The sequence below is a fragment of the Eptatretus burgeri genome, chromosome 13 (genome assembly GCF_056783735.1).
Source record: "Eptatretus burgeri isolate ZD-2024b chromosome 13, Ebu_testis_v1, whole genome shotgun sequence".
In the NCBI taxonomy this organism is placed as follows: Eukaryota; Metazoa; Chordata; class Myxini; order Myxiniformes; family Myxinidae; genus Eptatretus; species Eptatretus burgeri.
The window spans coordinates 80,363,129-80,382,526 of NC_140973.1; the positions used below are offsets into that span (position 1 = coordinate 80,363,129).

Here is a 19,398-nt window from a genome sequence, read left to right on the forward strand (position 1 = left end):
ACTCCCCCTCATTGTGCATTAATTGAACGGAAGGTACAAACAAAATAAAATATGGTGTAGGAGAAGAGATGTAGACTGTCGATGTAAAAAAATAAAACTCACAGCAAAAAGAAATAGTCAACAAGCAAAATTTACTCATAAATATCATGCTGGGAAATGTGCATGATGCCGAGATAGAGTCGTATATGGCAGTAAGGGTATTGTTGCAGTAGGTGTCGACTGATTGGTCAGTGGGAGGGTCGGCTCTGGTGCTGCCTCAAGAACAGTTGCTTCAAGCTATCTATGGAAGCTGTATCAGGTATCACGACACTGCTTGACCAAATGACCCTCATCGGCGTTGATGCATGGTGACGAGTCGCTGGGTTGCTCAAATACCCGGGTGCATGAGCGAGTGAAAAGTGTCGAAGAATGCACGGCGCAATGCAGCAGGAGAGAAATGGCGTGACTGTCCCGTCGATGCATCATATACGAGGGTAGTGCGAGTCCCTGGGAGCGGTACTTCACAGAATGCAAGTGAACCAGCTGCAGGCTGTAGACGGTGGAGATACATCCGCTCCCATTGTGCTGCTGCAAGTGAATTAAAAGAAATTGCCAGTGTGTTGGTTGAAGACAACGCCAATACCTCGATGTGTGAGAGAGCGTCGACCACCAAGTTTGCGATTCCTTTGATATGCCAGATGTCGGTGGTGAATTGCGAGATATAACCGAGTTGTGAGAGTCCAAATGGATGGATAGAGCAAAAGTTAAAGGTTTGTGATCAGTAAACAAAGAAAGTTGTCTGGCCTCCAGGAGGTGGAAGAAGTGCTCGATGGCGAGGTACACGGCGAGTAATTCCTGACCGAAGGCGCTGTACTTGCTCTCTGTTGGTTTCAGCGTTTTAGTGAAGAAAGCCAGTGGATGCCAGTCGGCATCGATGAACTGATGAAGAGCCACACCCCGGCATGACCTCAGATGTGTCTGCAATCAGGCTTGTTGGTGCTTCTGGATTAGGATGAATGAAGAGTGAGGCATTGGCCAGTGCATCTTTGATGGTGTGGAAGGCTGACAAGGTTGGATCCCACCATCTGAACTCTTCAAGACGCTTACCAGTTGCAAGTAACTATTTCAACGGCTGCAGTGTTGGAGCGACATTTGGAATAAATTGGTGGTAAAAGTTGACAAGGCCCAAAAACTCTCGCAGTTTGCATTCACGCAAGGGGAAAATCACAAAAAAAAACCTGCACCTTCTCCTTGAGCAGATGGATGTCTGAGCCGTTAACACAGTGGCCAAGGAAATTCAACTTTGGAACATCAATGATGCACTTCATCAGTTCTGCAAACGGGTGAAGAGGAGATGTAGGTGTTCCTGATGGGGTGGTTTTTTATTTTTATTTTTGCTGTGTGCTGGTAATTGGAATATCATCAAAATACACGCGGCATAGGTGTAATCTGTGGAGCACTTGATCGATAAACCATTTAAAGATTTGTGCAACATTGCGTAGGCTGAACGGCATCTGAAAAATTCCAAACAGGACAAAGGCATGGTGACTGCTGTATTTGGGATGTCATCTCGATCCGTGGGAATCTGATGGTATGCATGAATGAGGTCGACCTTGGAGAAGATTGCGGTGTCATGGAGTGTAGCGGGAAAATCCTGAGTGTGTGTAATGAGGTAACGCTCTGGAACAATCGCATTGTTTAAGGAGCAGTAATCCCTGTGAAGATGCAAGTCCCCAGGTGTCTTTTTGGGTACCATGTGTAGCTTTTAAACACAACTGGACAATGATTTGATGATCTCAGGTTGCAACATATTGACAATGATCTCATGTTGCAACATGTAGTCAAACTCCTGGTGGGCGACACAATTTCTCGGGTGCGAGTTGGCGAGCACGCACAAAAACAAGGGGTCCCTTCGTCTCGATGTGATGCGTAATCTGCTGTTTGGTTTATTGATGGCTAAAATTGTCACCGATAGGTATGTTATGGATAGCAAGTCAGAAAGCACTTTGTGAAAAAGATATTCAGCGGCACAACAGTGGATGCTTTACCGAAAAGTCTAAGCCTGTTGAGGCATCCCACAGACAGCGATGTTTGACGTTGACAAGGAGATTGAAATGATATTTTAAAAATCTGCACCTATGATAGAGTACCTGGTATTGGCAGAGTAAGGCCAAGGTCACATTTGCCACGGCGGCCGTGGGGTCTCCAAAATCTACGGCCACTAGCAATTATACGGCGGCCGCAGTATTTCCACGGTCACACAATGTAGCAGTCACATATGTTTTTATTTTTCGGGGAGCCGCACGGTGTATTTATAAATTGTGGAGACCGAAAACGTGCAGTTGCCGTACGGTCTTTGATTTGACGTCGCATGGTGACCTTAAGGGGGCCCTGCGGCGGCCATAGAATTTTCAAGGAAGACGCAAGGTAGCCTCAAGGTGCCCGCAAGGCGAATGTGCGGCCAGACGGATGGTAACGAGTGGGTTCATTTTTTTTTTTTTTTACCAGTTTTTTTTTTTTTTCCTTCGGCTTGTCGAATTGCTACGGCGAACGTACAAATGAAAAAGTTATAACTCCGCGTTACAATTCCACGGCAACCCCTACGGCCTGTAAAATATAGCCAAACGGCGTAGGCCCACCCTGAGGCCACCGCAGAAACTCTGCGGCCGCCACACGTTTCTGTAAATTCAGAGGGCGTACGGCCGCCGTATCCTCGCCGTAGAACAAATGTGACTTAGGCCTAAACACCGATGGAAGTGAGCGATGTAAACACAAATCAAGCTGAAGGAGACGTTTCTCCAAAAGTAGCAAAAGCACTGTTGGCAGCATATAATGAACATTCAGTGGCAAACAGTGGCACAATGCCCACCTCTGCCCCTGTATCCACAAAAAAAAAATGAAATCCGCTCGTAAAATCCACGACGAAGAGAAGGAGACCGAGTTTGGCCCAGATTAACTCATCGCCATTATATGTGGGCCTCGTCATTTCCCCTGTGGCTGGTACAAGCACGGTGATCTGCACTGAGGGGCATCAGCACTGAAGGCCACGTGGTAGTAATACCAATCTGGGGTATTCACGAAAGGTGAAGTTGAACGGTAGCACAAAGGACTGCCTTTCTGTACGTGAAGATTGCTGCAACCTGTATTGCGCAGCGGGGGGCTTCAGGACAAGCTTCTTAAGGTCCACCATTTCAGATGGCAGATGTGCTCTGGTGGAGGTGTCACAGTAGCTCCAGTCAGTGCAAGGGTTTCCATTAGATGATGGGCGGTTCACTGCAGTGGGTAGTGCCAGCTCCGTGTTAGCTGCAAGTATCATGCAAACGTGTGGTGGTAAACGCTGCAAGAACAGCTCATTAGGAAGTGACTGGTCGAAGGTGGCATGGTGGTCACCGAGAAGCTGCTGCAAGTGACGCAGTACTCTAGTTGTTTCGATCTTTGATCTCCTAAATTATTGGTTGTAAGAAGTTGTTGAAAGGGGTGGTGCGCAGAGGGAGGCATACGCTTTATGAGCATGGCCTTCAAAGTCTTGGATGGAGCATTTGTTGGAGTAAAATATCTCTCACCTCCATCACATACTCAAGGGACAAGGGAGCCAACAATGCAATTGGACTGTGTCAACTCGGGAATAATATTTCAGGTGCTTCGACTCGTGAAACCACAAATGTGGGTCGTTAGACCAGAATGGCGGCATTTTTATCCAAACAGCAGCCATCGATGGAGATGGTTGAGCGTCTGGGACGGGCATGACTGCTTGTTCCTAATGACAAGTTGTGCATTTGCAACTCCTTGTCTGTCCATTTGGATCACGTCGGGTCACCAATTTAATGTGGAAGAAAAGAGACGTTCGGAGTCTCAGTCCAGTCTTTATTCCTCCGCAACAGTCAACTCGCAGAACCGCCAAAAACCCTGCTGGAAATCCCTTACAGAAAATGTCCACCATATTTACCAAAGCTAAAGTATTGTCATGTCCAATGGGTCTGCTACGACCTGGACAGATGGCCAAACAGTTCTCGAGGAGGCTTATAGCCGAGATTCTGAGAGATTATGGCGCGCGTGGGAAGAAAAGGGCGGCAAAGGATGGAGGCACGCAGGTTGTACTCAAACCCACAACAGATACACGGACACCAGCAAATTAAATAAATAATGATTTAATAAACGGAAAATCAGCAATTATAATGGAACTAAATCAAGACCTAAATATTGAGACGCCTCCACGCAGACTTGAATACAAACAAAGGGACAGAATAAAACAAAGAAAAATCCCACCTTTATTTTTGCGCTTAGTTTTGGGTCCAAGAGTGAGTTTCAGGAGCTTGAAGGTCACCAAACTACTCTGTCACTGCACAGGAAAATGCACTCAAAATGGCGCGCAGGCATTCTCTGGGCGGGCAAACATACGGGAGGTAATTGGGACGGCGATACTCAACACCAAGGCTCAGAGACTGCCGTGCAGCTTCTTGCGTCGATCGTCCTCACCAACGCCACTGCTTTGCAGAATGGTGCCATCTCTTTCCCCCGATGGCTCGACAAGAGGCTTTGGCGCTGGTCCCACACAATTCAGCCAAAAGTCAATGGTTTGCGTCTTGCTCCGTCACGCGGACAAATTCGCAGCACAACAAGAGAATTGTCACTGCATTTCGTTGTGTCCAAACGTAGCCAGCCAGCGAGGCCACTTCACTCGATTGCGTGTCCTCTCTGTTTGTTCTCCTTTCAGAACACCAATTCAGTCTCAATCTTCACGTCTCCGCTGAACCTGTTACCTCACTCACTTACGTCTCTTCTTCAGGCCATGTTCTGACCACCGATTCGAGCCCAAACTAGGTCCGCTCACTACAAAACAGTGCGACCTTTCCTCTCCTCCTGCAACAAGCGGCTTCCCCCATTCTCTTCTCGAGACATGCTCTTCTTCCTCTTCCTAACGTCACACCCATTAATCATCCACTCCAGGGGCATGGTTGAGCAGCCGTCACCCCCTGGAGGTGAGCTTTCTGCCTGCTTGGACGTACAGCTCAGTAGTTGTTTTAAGGAGGTGATCCTCTTCATCACCGGTCTTGAAATTAAAAAAAAAACATCGGAAAAGGTCACGGGGACAATTACATACTGGGGAAAATTATCCTTAATAGCTATCCAATTAACACAGCACCCCCCCTCCCCCCCGTGTGGTGACACGTATCAGTTAAGCTCACAGTTTCCCCGACTTAATTTACATTGAGATGTCTCCTACACGTCCATGGACTATAATCCTAAGCAACTCTATACAATCCTAACTTTCCGATGAAATTCATCCATCGACCCCACAAACATAACAGTATATTATCCTATTATGAAACTAAAGGCAAAATGATGCCACGACATTTGTTAAAGGTTCAACTTGATTTGACCATGGAAGCACATTCTGTGTCAATGCATTTCTTCTCCCTTCTTGTGCTCTATTTGTGATTGTCCAGTCTCAGTCATCCAGGAGATGCATGCATAGAGGCCCTTTAGATCCCAAAGAACCCATAAGACCCTTAACACCCCAAAGACAATTAAAGACCCTGAAGATGCTTTTAGACCCCTCAAATCCTTTAGACCCCAAATATTCTTTGAGACCCTTAAAATCCCCTCAGACCCCTAACAACCCCAAGACGTTTAATAACCCAAACCCCCTAAGATCCCTTTCACCTTCAATACCCTTTTGACACTTTAGACACCTTTAGATCCCTTCACCCTTTAAACCTTTTTTTATACCCTTAAGACCACTATAACCTTCAGACCTTTACACCCCTTCAGTCCCTTTAGACCTCAACACCATTTAGACCCCTTACACCTTCCAGACAGATGAGACAGCTTGGACCTTCGACCATTTATAAGGTTCAAATCACTTGGACCTTTTTATACCCTTTTTCGACGCTTGAGAGATTTGACCCTTTGAACCCCTTCGACACTAACGACACTATTGGAACATACCCTTTAGACCATCTTTTAAGCACACACCACACAAACATCTACAGTCTTCTTGCAAAATACAGACTATACTTCTTTTCAGCAAATAACGTGCAAACAGCCCACCCAGTGGGTGGGTACTCCGCTCGTATGGATATAAAAAAAAACAATCCTCAATGTATGACAAGTTAGCATCAGCAGCTTTTCCAGGTTCTCAGTACCTCACTCATTGTTGTGTCTGGCCAGGCGGTGTTTGATGGCCAAGCCTCCGAGATGGCATTTTCCCCATCGCTTCCTACAGGGTCTCTGGTTCTGTCATCGTCCCCAGCACGCAGCTCGTAACGTCGTTGCTGCAGCTTTTCCTTTTGTATTGCCCTCCACTTATCATCAGCAGCAGGTAGAGGCCCAAGAAGCTCCAATCCCTGTCCTCCTTGAGTTCCAGACACAGGTGCCATCACCGTCATGGTGTCCATATCACTGCTGTTTAAGCCTATGGGATAAAAACAAAACCAACTTAAAGCTTACACCAGATCGCTCCGGTCTTTGTGCTGCCATATTGTATCCAATACAAGAATTTTTAAAGTGATTCTTCACCATTGAGAGATCGGGCCAAAAACGACAGAAATCACAATAGCGGAGGTATATGCTCCACTGAGTGCACTTCCAGTCAAACCTGTTTCACTATCGGTGTGTCGGTCTGGTACATGGTTCGTTAATGAAGCATGACAACCACGGCATGAGTAAAACTCGCGGCCACTGGGAATTAGCGCGAATCCTTGATAGGAGGTCTTAAAACCCACGGTACGGCTCCTTGGGGGTTGATCAGCCCCGTCGTCCTGAATACATGGGGAACTTATTGCAGCAACAGATTGTCGTTAGAGTTTTCTGTACGGTGTACGCCAAAAACCAAAGCAAAGATGTTTTCAGCTTTTCCGGCGGACAGCATATACAGTGGCCTGCAAAAGTATTCACCCCCCTCCTAAGTTTTCACATTTTGATACCACCTGAGCTTATTTTATGATACTTTCAAATCAATCTTAATATCTGGAGTCTTCACAAACCAAAGTGATAAAGTTTTAAAATAAACAGATAAAATGTGAACAAGTTTGATTAACAGAGAAAATCAGATGATTCTCAGTCGTTTATGTATTCAAACCCTTAATCTAATTAACCGTAAATCACTTCAGGAGTAAATTGTTTGGTTGAAAGGTTACAAAATAAGTGTAATAGATTTCACCTGTATGTGATCAGTGGTTTAAATTAAAAATTGAGCTCCTCCACTTATCTCAGGAGTTTTAAGGTGAAACTCACTTGGTGAACCAACAAGGCAAACATGAAGATCAAGGAGCTTCCTAAAGAAGTCAGACATGAAGTGGTGGAGAAGCACCGTTCAGGAGAGGGTTATAATAACATTTCAGTCACTCATTATCCCTTTGAGTATCGTGAAACACATCATTAAGAAGTGGAAGACGTATCAAACCACCCAGTCTGTACCCAGATCAAGTCGCTCATCCAAACTCAGCAGCCAGGCAAGCAGGAAACTGGTTCAGGATGTCACTGTAAATCTAACAATTTTGAAAGATCTGCAAGGCTCCATGTCTGAGATGGGGTCAGTGTTCATCAATCAACAATATCCCATTCCCTTTACAAAGATGGTCTCTCTAGACACGTGGCAAGAAAGAAGCCAAGTCGGAAAAAGACACATCTAAAATCTCGTATGGAGTTTGTGAAAAAGCATTTTAATGATACTGCAGACAACCCAGACAACACCATCCTGACTGTCAAGTATGGTGGAGGCAGCTTCATGTTATGGGGATGCTTTTCATCAGCAGGGACTGGGAAGCTTGTCAGGATAGAAGGGACAATGGACGATGCAAAGTACGGGAGAATCCTTGATGAAAACCTTCTTGAGTCAGTGTGTAGGAGATTCACATTTGATCAGGACAATGATCCGAAGCACAAAGCTAAAGCCACAATGGAGTGGCTGAATAACAATAAAATAAATGTCCTTGAGTGGCCCAGTCAAAGTCCTGACTTGAACCCAATTGGACATTTATGGCGAGACTTGAAGATTGCAGTCCATTGACGATCCCCATCAAACTTGGAAGAACTTGAGAAATGTGAAGAATGGACAAAGATTTCACCATCTCACCGGACAAAGCTGGTAGAGACCTACTCACAAAGACTCGTAGCAGTCATTGCTGTAAAAGGTGCTTCCACCAACTACTGACCTAAGGGGCTGAATACTTTTACAACCAGTGAATTTTGGTTTGTACATGTTTTTACAGGTATTCCTGACGTGTAACCTCGTTCAACTACAAGTGTTTAGTGAATGCTTTTGCTTTTGCATTCCACTGTAGTCTCTGTAGACAGTCCCTCGCTAAATGGGAATCATGCGGGTGGTAGATTTGACCCCGTTTCCACCACGTGGTGCATCACAACAATACTTTGTATAATTCAGTTTGTGTGATTGTTTCTTGCAAAATTGAAGATTCGCAAGTCGATTGGGTTGGCGTGGTCTGTTATCCTGTCTGTGTGTCTGTACGTGAATCGGTTACAGGTCACGTTTTTACTCCGATCTTCATGGAACTTAACCACCTCGGAGAAGTCGTGACAAGCTGTTAGGGTTAGGTCAAAGGTCAAAGGTCAAATGTTCACCTGGGCAAAGGTCACCTGTTTTTGAGGTCAAAGGTCAAGCTCATAAATTTTCATCCGAATCACTTGATATCTATCTATATTTATGCTGTACTCACAAGGTACCCTTGCTACGTACGTGCAGATTGGAGCCCGAAATCTCAATAACAAAAAAACGTTTTGAGAAATTTAATGAAAACTCCAACCCACTTTAGGATGTATGCAACAGGGCTGGATTTAGATACCCTAGAGCCCTGGGTACTGCACCTGTAAAGACCCACACACCACTTCCTCCCCCCCCCTTGTAGTGACAAAAAAACTCCTAATCTATGCCAATAAATGGCAGTGTGTCAGTGTGTCTCCTCCACAACTCCAAAACCATAAAACCTAACAGCCTGAAACTTTGCATGCGTACTAAGAAAACTCCAAGGAAGTGTAGGAGTGAAAATTGGGTGTTTGGGTTAATTAAAACACCCCTTTTGAAGATAATTAACGGTCTTATTTAATTATGTCCTTCATCAGGTGCATCCTCAGGCACCTCGCTCTCTGCGGTCTTAAGGCGTATCCTGGGTAACCTCACTGTGGTCTGAAACTAACAAGTAAACGCCTTTACACTTGATCCCCTTAAACACACTTACAAACAAGGTGTTGCAATCAATCCAAATTAATTATTGTGCTTGTCTAAGTAAAAGCAAATTCGTCCTCTTCTCAACAGATAAACAGGGTCACTGGGTCACCGTTGCTCAATGATTAACTCATTGTTAGTTGAAGCCTGTTTTGTTATGAAATGAATTTGGACATGCCGTCCCTGGGGAAAGGGGGTCAGGAGATCAGAAGATTAAAGGAACAGGATTTACACCAAATCTGGCTGAACAGATTTACTGAAAGGCTTCTAAAGCAGACTGCTCTTTCATGGTGCTGCCTTGTCTTTGGAATTTGTAAATCCATTCGAACCATAACCGAGTCGGGGTTCCACCATTTGATAGCACGCCACAGCTTCGACTCACAAACCCTTTGATACAGAAGGGTTTTGATGTGATGGCATATTAGACTTTGACTGATGTCTTCGTTTTATTATTCATCCTCGTTCGGCTTGTGCACTTCTTTTTGATGTTTTTATGTGTTTTTATCACGATGAATATGCTTCTACAATCTCACAACAACAGATCTCAACTTGCTGGTGCCAATCCACCAGCCCGTGCGCAGCGACGCTTTGAATATTTGTTTCTCCAATCTCAGGGGCTTTTGCTCCAACTTTTGTTCAGATTAACTCACCTGACCTGCTGGCTCTATCTGTGTGTTGCTTGGACAGTGGCATCTCCTCCGTTTCTTTCAAGTTACATTGTGACATTTTTCACATACTTGATCATCCTCCTTCTCATGGTTTTGGTATCTATGTTAAGGACTCTCTGCCTTTAGCTCGTGAAAATTATCTTGAAAGTGCCTCTCACGAGTTGCTCTTCTGCATTTAACAACAAATCTCCTCTTTCTGTATCGTTCGCCTTCCTTTCCCTCTTGTGCCGTGCTCGATGCGATCTCAGACAGCATTGACAGGGTTATTTTACTCCACTATTCTGCACACATCATGGTGTTTGGTGATGTCAATGTTCACCACAAGGAAGAGCTGGTCCACTCTCGTAATATTGACACTCCTGGTATCGATAACTATAATGTCTCAATTTCTCAAAATCTCACCCAAAGTGTTTCCTCTCCCACACATATTCCTGACCGTTCCTCTGATGGAAGATACTTGCTTGATCTCTATTTGTGTTCTAACCCTGATGAATGTGTTGTCGATGTCCTTCCTCCAATTGGTAACTGGGATCATTCCACTGTTTCTGTTTGTGTCTCGTACTCCTCATTCTCAATGCCAGTGCATCCTTTTCACTACACTGTGTTTCAGTTTGGGAAAGCTGATTGGGATGGATTTCGTTCATTTCTTGCTGATGTGCCGTAGACCTCAGCTTTTAGTCCTTGTCCTGATATGGCTGCCGAGGAAATATCCGAATGGATTCTCACTGATATGGACATTTATATTCCCTCACATATCTATCAAGTGAAGGTTCATTCCCATCCGTGGCTCACTCCAGCTTGTGCATCAGCAATTGCTCATCGAAACCACCATTTCAAGCGGTTACATGTGCAAGGGTCTCTGGAGTCAAAATGTCTGTTCCGCAAAGCAAGTAACCTCTGTAAAAGAGTTCTTGAGGATGCTAAGCAGCAATATGCAGCTTTTGTAACCGATTCCATTACGACTCAGCGACTTGGCTCAAGAGAGTTTTGGTGGATTGCCAACAGTGTACTCAACCGCGATAAATCTTCTCTACCTCCTCTTTCATGAACCTGACGTTGTTACTTCACCTCTGGATAAGGCTAACCTCTTTTTTGTTTTCCTTTATTAATACGATCGATGTTAAACTTCAAAATTATGATATTTTAGTCATGAGGTGGAAGATACGTTTTAAATTTCAACCTCAGACACATGGTCTGGCATCTAGAATTGTTATTAACAAGCTCGAATGAGCCAAGATCCTCATCCTCTTAATGATGACGTCATAAAAACGAATTGGACGTCATTGTGATGTATCAGGTTTGCAATAAATTATCTGTGCTAATGCCCGGCTTGATTCCCGCAAACAAAATTCAAACAGCTTGCCTAGTTTCAGAGATAATGGTATAGGTGATTTCCATTAGCGGCGATATGACGTCAACTTTTTTCTAGGAAGAATTTCCAAAATCGGAGATGGTTACTGCCTGTGCATGGGCTTTCTGCATATACATGGCAAGTTTCACGAAGATCCGATTAAAACTCTGGGTTGTGAAACAAAAAATGTCAAAAAATAGGAATGACGTCATAAAAATTGATATGACGTCAGAGTGATGAATCATATGTGCGGTAATTCATCTGTGCTTATGCCCTGTTTCATTCCCGCAAACAGAATTCAAAAATTACCCCCGTGTGGGGGTGAAGGTCATCTCTATAATGTTTTTTACTATCATAATCGATGAACTGTTGCCAAATATCTCCTCAAATGACAGACGAGATAGGTTTTGAAAATGGCGACTTTCACAACTTTCGTGACCTTGACCCTGACCTCGAATCCGGGAAAAAAAATATGTCGTTGGGTATCACTCATCGACCTCTACCCACATACCAAATTTCATCAAGATCGGAGGTAAAAAGTTTTTTGTACCGGGAGGCTTTTTGACCATCTTCCAGGTTACGTGGCGGCCAAACGGGACGGAAATTCAAAAATCTGTCCAGTTAGATACAAGATAATATTTTTTACTATCATAATCAATAAACAGTTGCCGAATATCTTGTAGAATGGCAGACTAGATTGGTTTTGAAAATGGCGATTTTTATAACTTACGTGACCTCGTGACCTTGACCCTGACCTTGAACCCGGACAAAAGTTATATCGTTGTGCAACACTCATCGACCTCTACCCACATACTAAGTTTCATCAAGATCGGAAAGAAAAATTGTTGACGGACGTACGGACATTTGGTCCGGCTTTATTAGGTCATCTCGGTAGAGATGACCGAAAAAGCTTGCCTAGTTTCGGAGATAATTTTTTCGGCGATTTCCATTAGCGGAGATATTTTGACTTCATAACTTTTTTCTAGGAGGAATTTTCAAAATCGGAGATGGTTTCTGTCTGCACAGGGAATTTTTACATATATATGTGTCAAGTTTCAGGAAGTTTCAATGAAAACTGTAGGCTGTGAAACAAATGAAACAAAAAACAAAAAATGTCAAAAAATAGGAATGACGTCATAAAATTGATTATGACGTCATATTGATGCATCATATGTGCGGTAATTCATCTCTGCTAATGCCCTGTTCGATTCCCGCAAACAGAATTCAAAAAGCTTGCCCAGTTTCAGAGATTATTTTTTAGGCGATTTCCATTAGCGGAAATATTTTGACGTCATAACTTTTTTGTAGGAGGAATTTTCAAAATCGGAGATGGTTACTGTCTGCGCAGGGTATTTTACATATATACGCCAAGTTGCAGGAAGTTTCGATGAAAACTGTAGGCTGTGAAACAAAAAAGTCCACAAGAAGAACAACGTGAGTAAGACTTAGAGATCCTCCACGAGGATCTAAAAAATTTAAAATCTGGATTCAGGGATTTAAATCAAACTTGGTACATGTATGTATAATGATGTAATAATGTGAGCGGAGACATCTGTCTGTCGATGTCGCGACGTCGAAGAGTGCCCTTCTCGTTCTCCATTTTATAGATTATGACAAAGCTTGCGATTGTGTTGATCATAAATTGATTGTGGATTATGCAGAGGGAAATGGGGATGTTGGAGCACCTGATATGTCTGATCACAGCATCATTAAATTGCTGTCACTCGCCTTTGTTTTTTGACGCTGGGGTTTTGAAATTTGAAGCGTTTCTTCTGAACGTGTTAAAACGCTCAAACTCGACTATTTTAAATAGACGCTGCCGATGGACAATTGGAATCATAGCCAAGCTAGACATCGAAGTGTGACCATCCTCGTCATGCCGAAGAAAAGTTTGAAGAATGCTGCAAATAAGTGTCCTGGCCGTGGCCGTGGACGCTGACACAAGGACGATCCATTATACCGACGTCTTTCAGCCTATGAGTAACTTAAAAGTAGCGTCTGTCGATGTGTGGCAACGATCGCGTAACGTGCCAACAACACGTTAATCATAGGTTAGAAATAAGTTTCGGGTACGCTAAACATTACCTCGGCGTGTCAACTTATGATTAACTTACAAGTAGCATGTGTTGACGTCTGTCAACGATCGCAGACCGTGCCTACAACTTGTGGCCAGCGTAGCGGAACGTGCGAGTCATACGCCGGCATACGTCGTGAAATTTCAAGCATGAAAAAAATTTGAGGACAACCGAAAAGTACAACGTTTAAAGCCAACGTACAACGACGTATGGCAGTGTTTTTCAGCGTGCTCTCAATGTTATCAAAACTTACCCATAACGTATTCAACGTGTGCCAGCGTTTTAGAAAAAAAAATTGAAAAATCGGCATACGTTGGCTAAAACGTCAAGGTGTGACCGGGCCTTAAGCTGTTTCATTTTAGGTTATATTTATTGCCGAGTCCAAAAACAAACAAAACTCTGTCCCAGTACTATTCCAGAACTTTTAATGTAGCCAAAAGTGGATAGAATGGTACCAAAACTGGGTGTCATGGTACCAAAAGCCAAACGTGGATGTCATTGAATAAATAATAAGCCAAAAGCAGGCATCAGAGCCAAAATGGGTGTTATGGGCCAAAAGAGGGCGTCATGGAGCCCAAAAAGGGGGCTTAATGGAGTCAGAGAGCAGGCATAATGGAGTGAAAAGTAAGTAGCATGCAAGAAAAGACAAAAGCGAGAATCATGGAGCCAAAAGTAGGTATCAAGAAGCCAAAATCAGGCATCGTGCAGCCCAAAAGCAGGTATGAAGGAGTGAAAAGTGTGCGACACAGAGCCCAAAGCCAAAAGTGGGAATCAGGGATGGATATGGATTAGCCGCAATGGCACGAAGAGGGGCTATGCAACAAAGTCAAAGCTTGGACTTTAAAGTTGAAGCTAGAGTCAAAGTTAGAACCTAACAAGAGAGGTCCAGAGGTGAAGACCAAGCATGACGGAAGGAAATGAAGTAGACCCACCCTGGCGAGAGAACAAGTTCAACCTGCTATTAACCTAAATCAGATGACACATACACGGATAGAAGGGATACGAGCAATCGTGGTAGATCATAATGAGGAGGAAGACAAGGGAGAAAAACTGAGCAGAGAAGAGAAGAAAGATGAGGATCATGAGAAACAGCAACGACGAGAACAAGAGCTGGCAATGATAGCATTTGGGGAAAGGCCAAAACTATACAGAATACAAAACAACCAAACAAACGAAAATGTTCATAAGGGGGAACCAACCAAGCAAGCGATCAGAAAATGATAGCAACATCATCCCCCCTGAAAAAAATCAATACTGTGTGTTGTGCAGTAGCTCTGTTCATTCGAGGAAACGTAAAATGGAAACAACAAAGCAAGAGAAAAAGACCACTTCCCATGAATAAAACCAAAACACCACCATGGAAACAAAGACTTCAAAGAAATAGAGAACAATTGAGAAAGGAGAAAGGCCAAATACAACAATTCCAAAGAGGAAATAGCAGCCCAAAACTAAGGAAGAGAATTGAAGAAATAAAAAGCAAATATGGAATTAAAGCCAAAGACCTCGAGTTATTGTGTCCTGAAAACAAACTCAAAATAGAAATGATAGCGAGGACGACGATGACGACGACGACGACGAAGCCCCCCAAAAGGGAGAAAACAAAACCACATGTTTGAGAGCAACCCAAAAATATTCCCACTGGGAACCGAGGAAACAAAAGCAGAAAGTGTCAATTCCCCCTGAAAAAGATAAACTGGAAGACTTCGAGAAAAGAATTTATGAGGATCGAAAAGAACACAACAAGGAGGCAGAATGGATCACAAAATTGGAGAAGAAAAAAGTGATGAAGATAAGTGATGTGATAAGTGATGAAGAAAATATCAGATGAAAAGTGATGAAAAAATATATATATATATCAAAAGTGATGAAAAAATATCAAAAAAAAGTGATAAGTGATGAAGAAAATATCAGAAAACTGGAAGAAATTTTTTTTCCAAACTTCAAAAGCCCTGGTCTGGATGGGATCCCAGCCTTCTGGCCTTCTGGCTGAGGCAACTAGATGCTCTCGCAAAACACCACGCCAGAGCATTCACCAAACGATCCAAGAGGAAAAGACAATGGATAAATGGCTCACAGAGGGTAATACCTTCCTCATCTCAAAATCAGAAGAAACCCAAACCAACTAACTCACAAATATCGGCCAAAAACATGACGAGCAACAGTACAGAGACTTCCGACAGGAATCATCGCAGGAATGATGGACCACCACCTAACGCAGCAAGAAGGACTAAAGACAGAACATAATGGATGCAAGAGAGGATGTTACGGAAAAACGGACCACCTACTACTGAACAAGGCCATTGTTGAAAACTGCAAAATGCGAAGAACCAAATTGTTCACAGCCTGGACAGACAACAAGAAAACTTGTGATCGTGGCCCACATTCATGGATGATGAAGTGCATGCACATTATACAAAATCCATCTCCAAATAATCAAGCTCATTGAGAAAGCAATAATTGAACTCTGGAATACCACACTGAGACTGCAGCACTCAGAAGGTAGGATCAAAATACCAGGGCTGAAGATACATTGTGGGATCTTCCAGGGAGGCACAGCCTGCTCACCCCACCTGTTTTGCCTTGCTATGGACCCACTAAGCAACCTCATAAACGAGCAAGGAAAGTGACATCTATTGTATATGGATGATTTAATACTATTCACACCAAACGACTAAAAATTGGCAGAACTGAAATTAATGTTGCGGAACTCCGGCGACATTCAAATGGAATTTGCCTTCGGCAAGTGTGCCAAGTGCACATTCTTACAACAGGGTAAACCAACAAATGCAGAAAACGAAGACTCACCGAGCTACAACAATACAGAAACTAGAAAAGGAAGCATCACACAAATACCTTGGAGTAGAAGAGGGCCACCAAATAACGACAGATAACACAGATGAATTTTAACTCATCCCCTTTGACTCCAATGGCTGCATCGGGTTCACACCCACAGTGCACCACGGCCTAGCACTTCCTCCTGGGGAGCACCACCACAAAGTATCGGTCGAACACGAAACACTTGCCCAGCGGACCCAGTCCGCAAGAGGGGGGGAGGAGGGGAGGGTTTGGACAGGTAGGTATAATCACTATTGATCTTTACAATCCACATCTATAACTTGTACCTACCTGTCAAGTCTCTTCGAATAAGCTAGGTTGGCACCGAGTGGCAGTTGGTGGTGGGATGGCAAGAGTTGCTTCCCTGGGAATTATAGGGGCAAGTGAGAGGTGTGACTAGCAGCAGAGAGGGAAGCATCTCCGGCTGGAATATCTCAGGTAAAATGACACAAAAGAGTCAGCGATTGCCTAGTAGGCCGCCTGGAGGATGTCATCAAGGGCAGCACCCTGGAAGAGAGTTCAGGAAGTGCTAATCCCTCGTGTTGTGGGCCCTTTCTATCAGTGACGAGGGCACAATCAATGGCTGTGTGGATTTTTTATACAATCCAATCCATCCATCCATCCATCCAATGACCATACTCTGTGTAGGGCGTTGGTGCTGCCGAAGCAGTGTCCTTGGCTATTGGGTACAATCCTGGACGGGTCGCCACTCCGACAGTATACCAGCAAGCTGGCACTCATTTTGCCGACCTCAGAAGGATGCCAGGCAGTCAATCCCACCTGGTATTAATTCAACAGCCAAGTGGGATTTGAACTCATGATCCTAAGATCCTAAGCCCCACCACCCTAACTATTAAGCCAACACTAGGCATATACAATTCAATGCAAGACACTATCACAAGAAACTGCCCTATGTGGTGCCCTAACACTGACAAAGAGTTGCGTTGATACCCGCAGGTGCTCTGTATGGTTCAAATAACACTGCAGTGCCTTGACTGGGCATGCCAGTTTTTCCAAAGTGGAGGCAGATTGCAGGTATGGGAGGACCACCTTCAATGAGGCTGAAGCCTGCCCTTGGTTTCTGGCCAAGAATATGGCACGAGGAATCAGCTGCACCGACTTTGGCTGGAACCAAATTTGGCCACTGGCCAGGATGAGAGCCGAGGTGGTGCTGTGTCTCCGTCCTGAGGCTATAGCCACAAGAAAAGTTGTCTTCATCGACAGATGCTGCAAAGAGGCAACCTCGAAAGGTTTGTACGGCACCTGAGCCAGGGCCCGGAGAACTAAAGGCAGACTTCATGAAGGAACCAGCTGTTTCAAAGGAGGGTTTTTCAAAAAGAAGGACCTGGTAAATCTGGACAGGATGCTCGATGATGAAACCGAGGAATCGTCCGGAAAACCTTTGTGAATCACCGCAATATCTGTGTGGTAACCCCAAATTATGGTGAAAGTGAAATCCCTATCAAATATGGAGGCGAGGAAGTCAGCCACATCACCTTAAGGAGCAACAACTTGATCGACCTCTTGATCCAGGCATCATCTGGAGAAAACTGCCAAACAGGAATCATAGTTAATTTGGATGGATCCACAATGGCACTGAGCAGTGAAAGAGGCAGTCCTTCCAGAAAGGCCTGCCTCTTCCGCAGATCTCCTGAGAGATGCCACAGTGTTCGTCAGAGATGGGCAGGGTTCCTGTATCACGTGGAATTCATGAGCACGTTTGGGAGGGGTCCTCCCTGAGAGACAGGAGCCTCGGCAACCCCACAAGGAGGCGCAGAAGCTCCCCAAACAAAGGTCGGCTGGGCCACAAGAGAGCCACCAAAATACATCCACTCCCTCCTGCTCCAACTTTTTGAGAATTTGCAGGATTTGCAGGAATGGTGGAAGGCATACCCATTGCACAGGATGACCTCGAATAGGATAGGCACGTTTAGGTTTAGATTCGCGTGTTGAAAAGCTACCGAGTGGTGCTACATAAAGTAGGGCGTTAGGTCTTGGAGCTTAAACAATGAAGACATTGCTTGGCCCAACGGCGCACCTCAGCGTTGATGCCTGGCCAGACGTAGCACGTGGTGATAAGTCACTGGGTTGTTTGAATACCCGGGTGCATGAGCGAGGGAAAAGTGTCGAAGACTGTACGACAGAATGCCGCAAGAATGAAAGGGCATCACTGTCCTGTCGATGTATCTTACACGAGGGGAGTTTTTGTCCCTGGGAGCAGTACCATGCAAAATGTAAGCAAACCGGTTGCAGATTGTAGACGGTGGAGCTCAATGTCCTCCCGTTGCACTGCTGCAAGTGCATTAAAATTGGTGGGCCAATGTGTTGGTAGAAAACAAGGCCAATAACACGGTGCGAGAGAGCTTCGGACGAGTTCACAATTCCTTTTATGTGATGGATGTCGGTGGTGAATTGTGAGATATAACCGAGTTGGCGAAGTGTGCGAGGAGAGTGAGAGTCCGATTGAGTGGATAGAGCGAAAGTTAAAGTTTTGTGGTCAGTCATGACAGAATTGTCTGGCCTCTGAGAAGTGGTGGAAGTGCTTGATGGCGAGGTATACAGCACGTAATTCCCGACAAAAGGCTCTGGACTTGTGCTTTGTTGCTTTCAGCATTTTAGAGAAGGCGAATGGACTCCAGTCAGCATCAATGAACTGGTGAAGGGCCACAACCACCGCAACCGCAAAGCTATTTACCATCAGGCTTGTTGGTGCCTTTGGCTTTGAATGAATCAGGAGTGAGGCATCAGCCAATGTGTGTTTGATGGTGTTGAAGGCTCATAAGGTTGGCTCCGACCATCAGAATGCTTCAGGGCGATTACCATTTGCGAGTGACTCGTTCAGCGGCTGCAGGTTTATGGCTACGTTCGGAATAAATTGATGGTAAAAGCTGATGAGGCACAAAAACTCTCAGTTTTGCGGCGAGACGAAGGGAACGGGACGTCCCAAATAATCTGCACCTTCTCCTGGAGCGGACGGATGCTTGAGCGGTTAAAACAGTGGCCGAGAAAATTCAACTCCTGCACTCCGAAATGTGCAGTTTGTGGGGTCGATGGCGATGCTGAAGTCCTGCAAATCGGTGAAGAGTCGTCGGAGGTGTTCCTGATGTCTTTCTGCGGTTCCACAGGCGATTACAATATCATCCATAAACACGTAGCGGAAGTGTAACCCCTGGAGCATCTGATTGATAAAATGTTGAAAGGTTTGTGCAGCATTGCATAGGTCGAACGGCATCCAAAGGAATTTGAACAGGCTTAAAAGTTTGGTGACTGCTCTTTTTGGGTCGTCACCTGGATCCATGGAAATCT

General features: G+C 44.6%; 1 protein-coding gene across 3 annotated transcripts in view; it reads right to left on the bottom strand.

Annotated features, from left to right (window-relative positions):
• Window positions 1–19,398, bottom strand: part of LOC147014897 (insulin-like growth factor-binding protein 2-A) — a 51,762-nt gene that overhangs the window by 12,540 nt on the left and 19,824 nt on the right. Inside the window, exons 2-3 of one of the 3 annotated variants that reach the window (XM_085853323.1) lie at window positions 6,578–6,756; window positions 6,126–6,394 (exon numbers count right to left, since the gene is read on the bottom strand). In XM_085853323.1, the coding sequence (XP_085709449.1) occupies window positions 6,126–6,394; window positions 6,578–6,756 (448 nt within the window). The remainder of the gene's footprint in view (window positions 1–6,125; window positions 6,395–6,577; window positions 6,757–19,398) is intronic. The other 2 variants (XM_085853325.1, XM_085853324.1) reach the window with 2 other exon arrangements.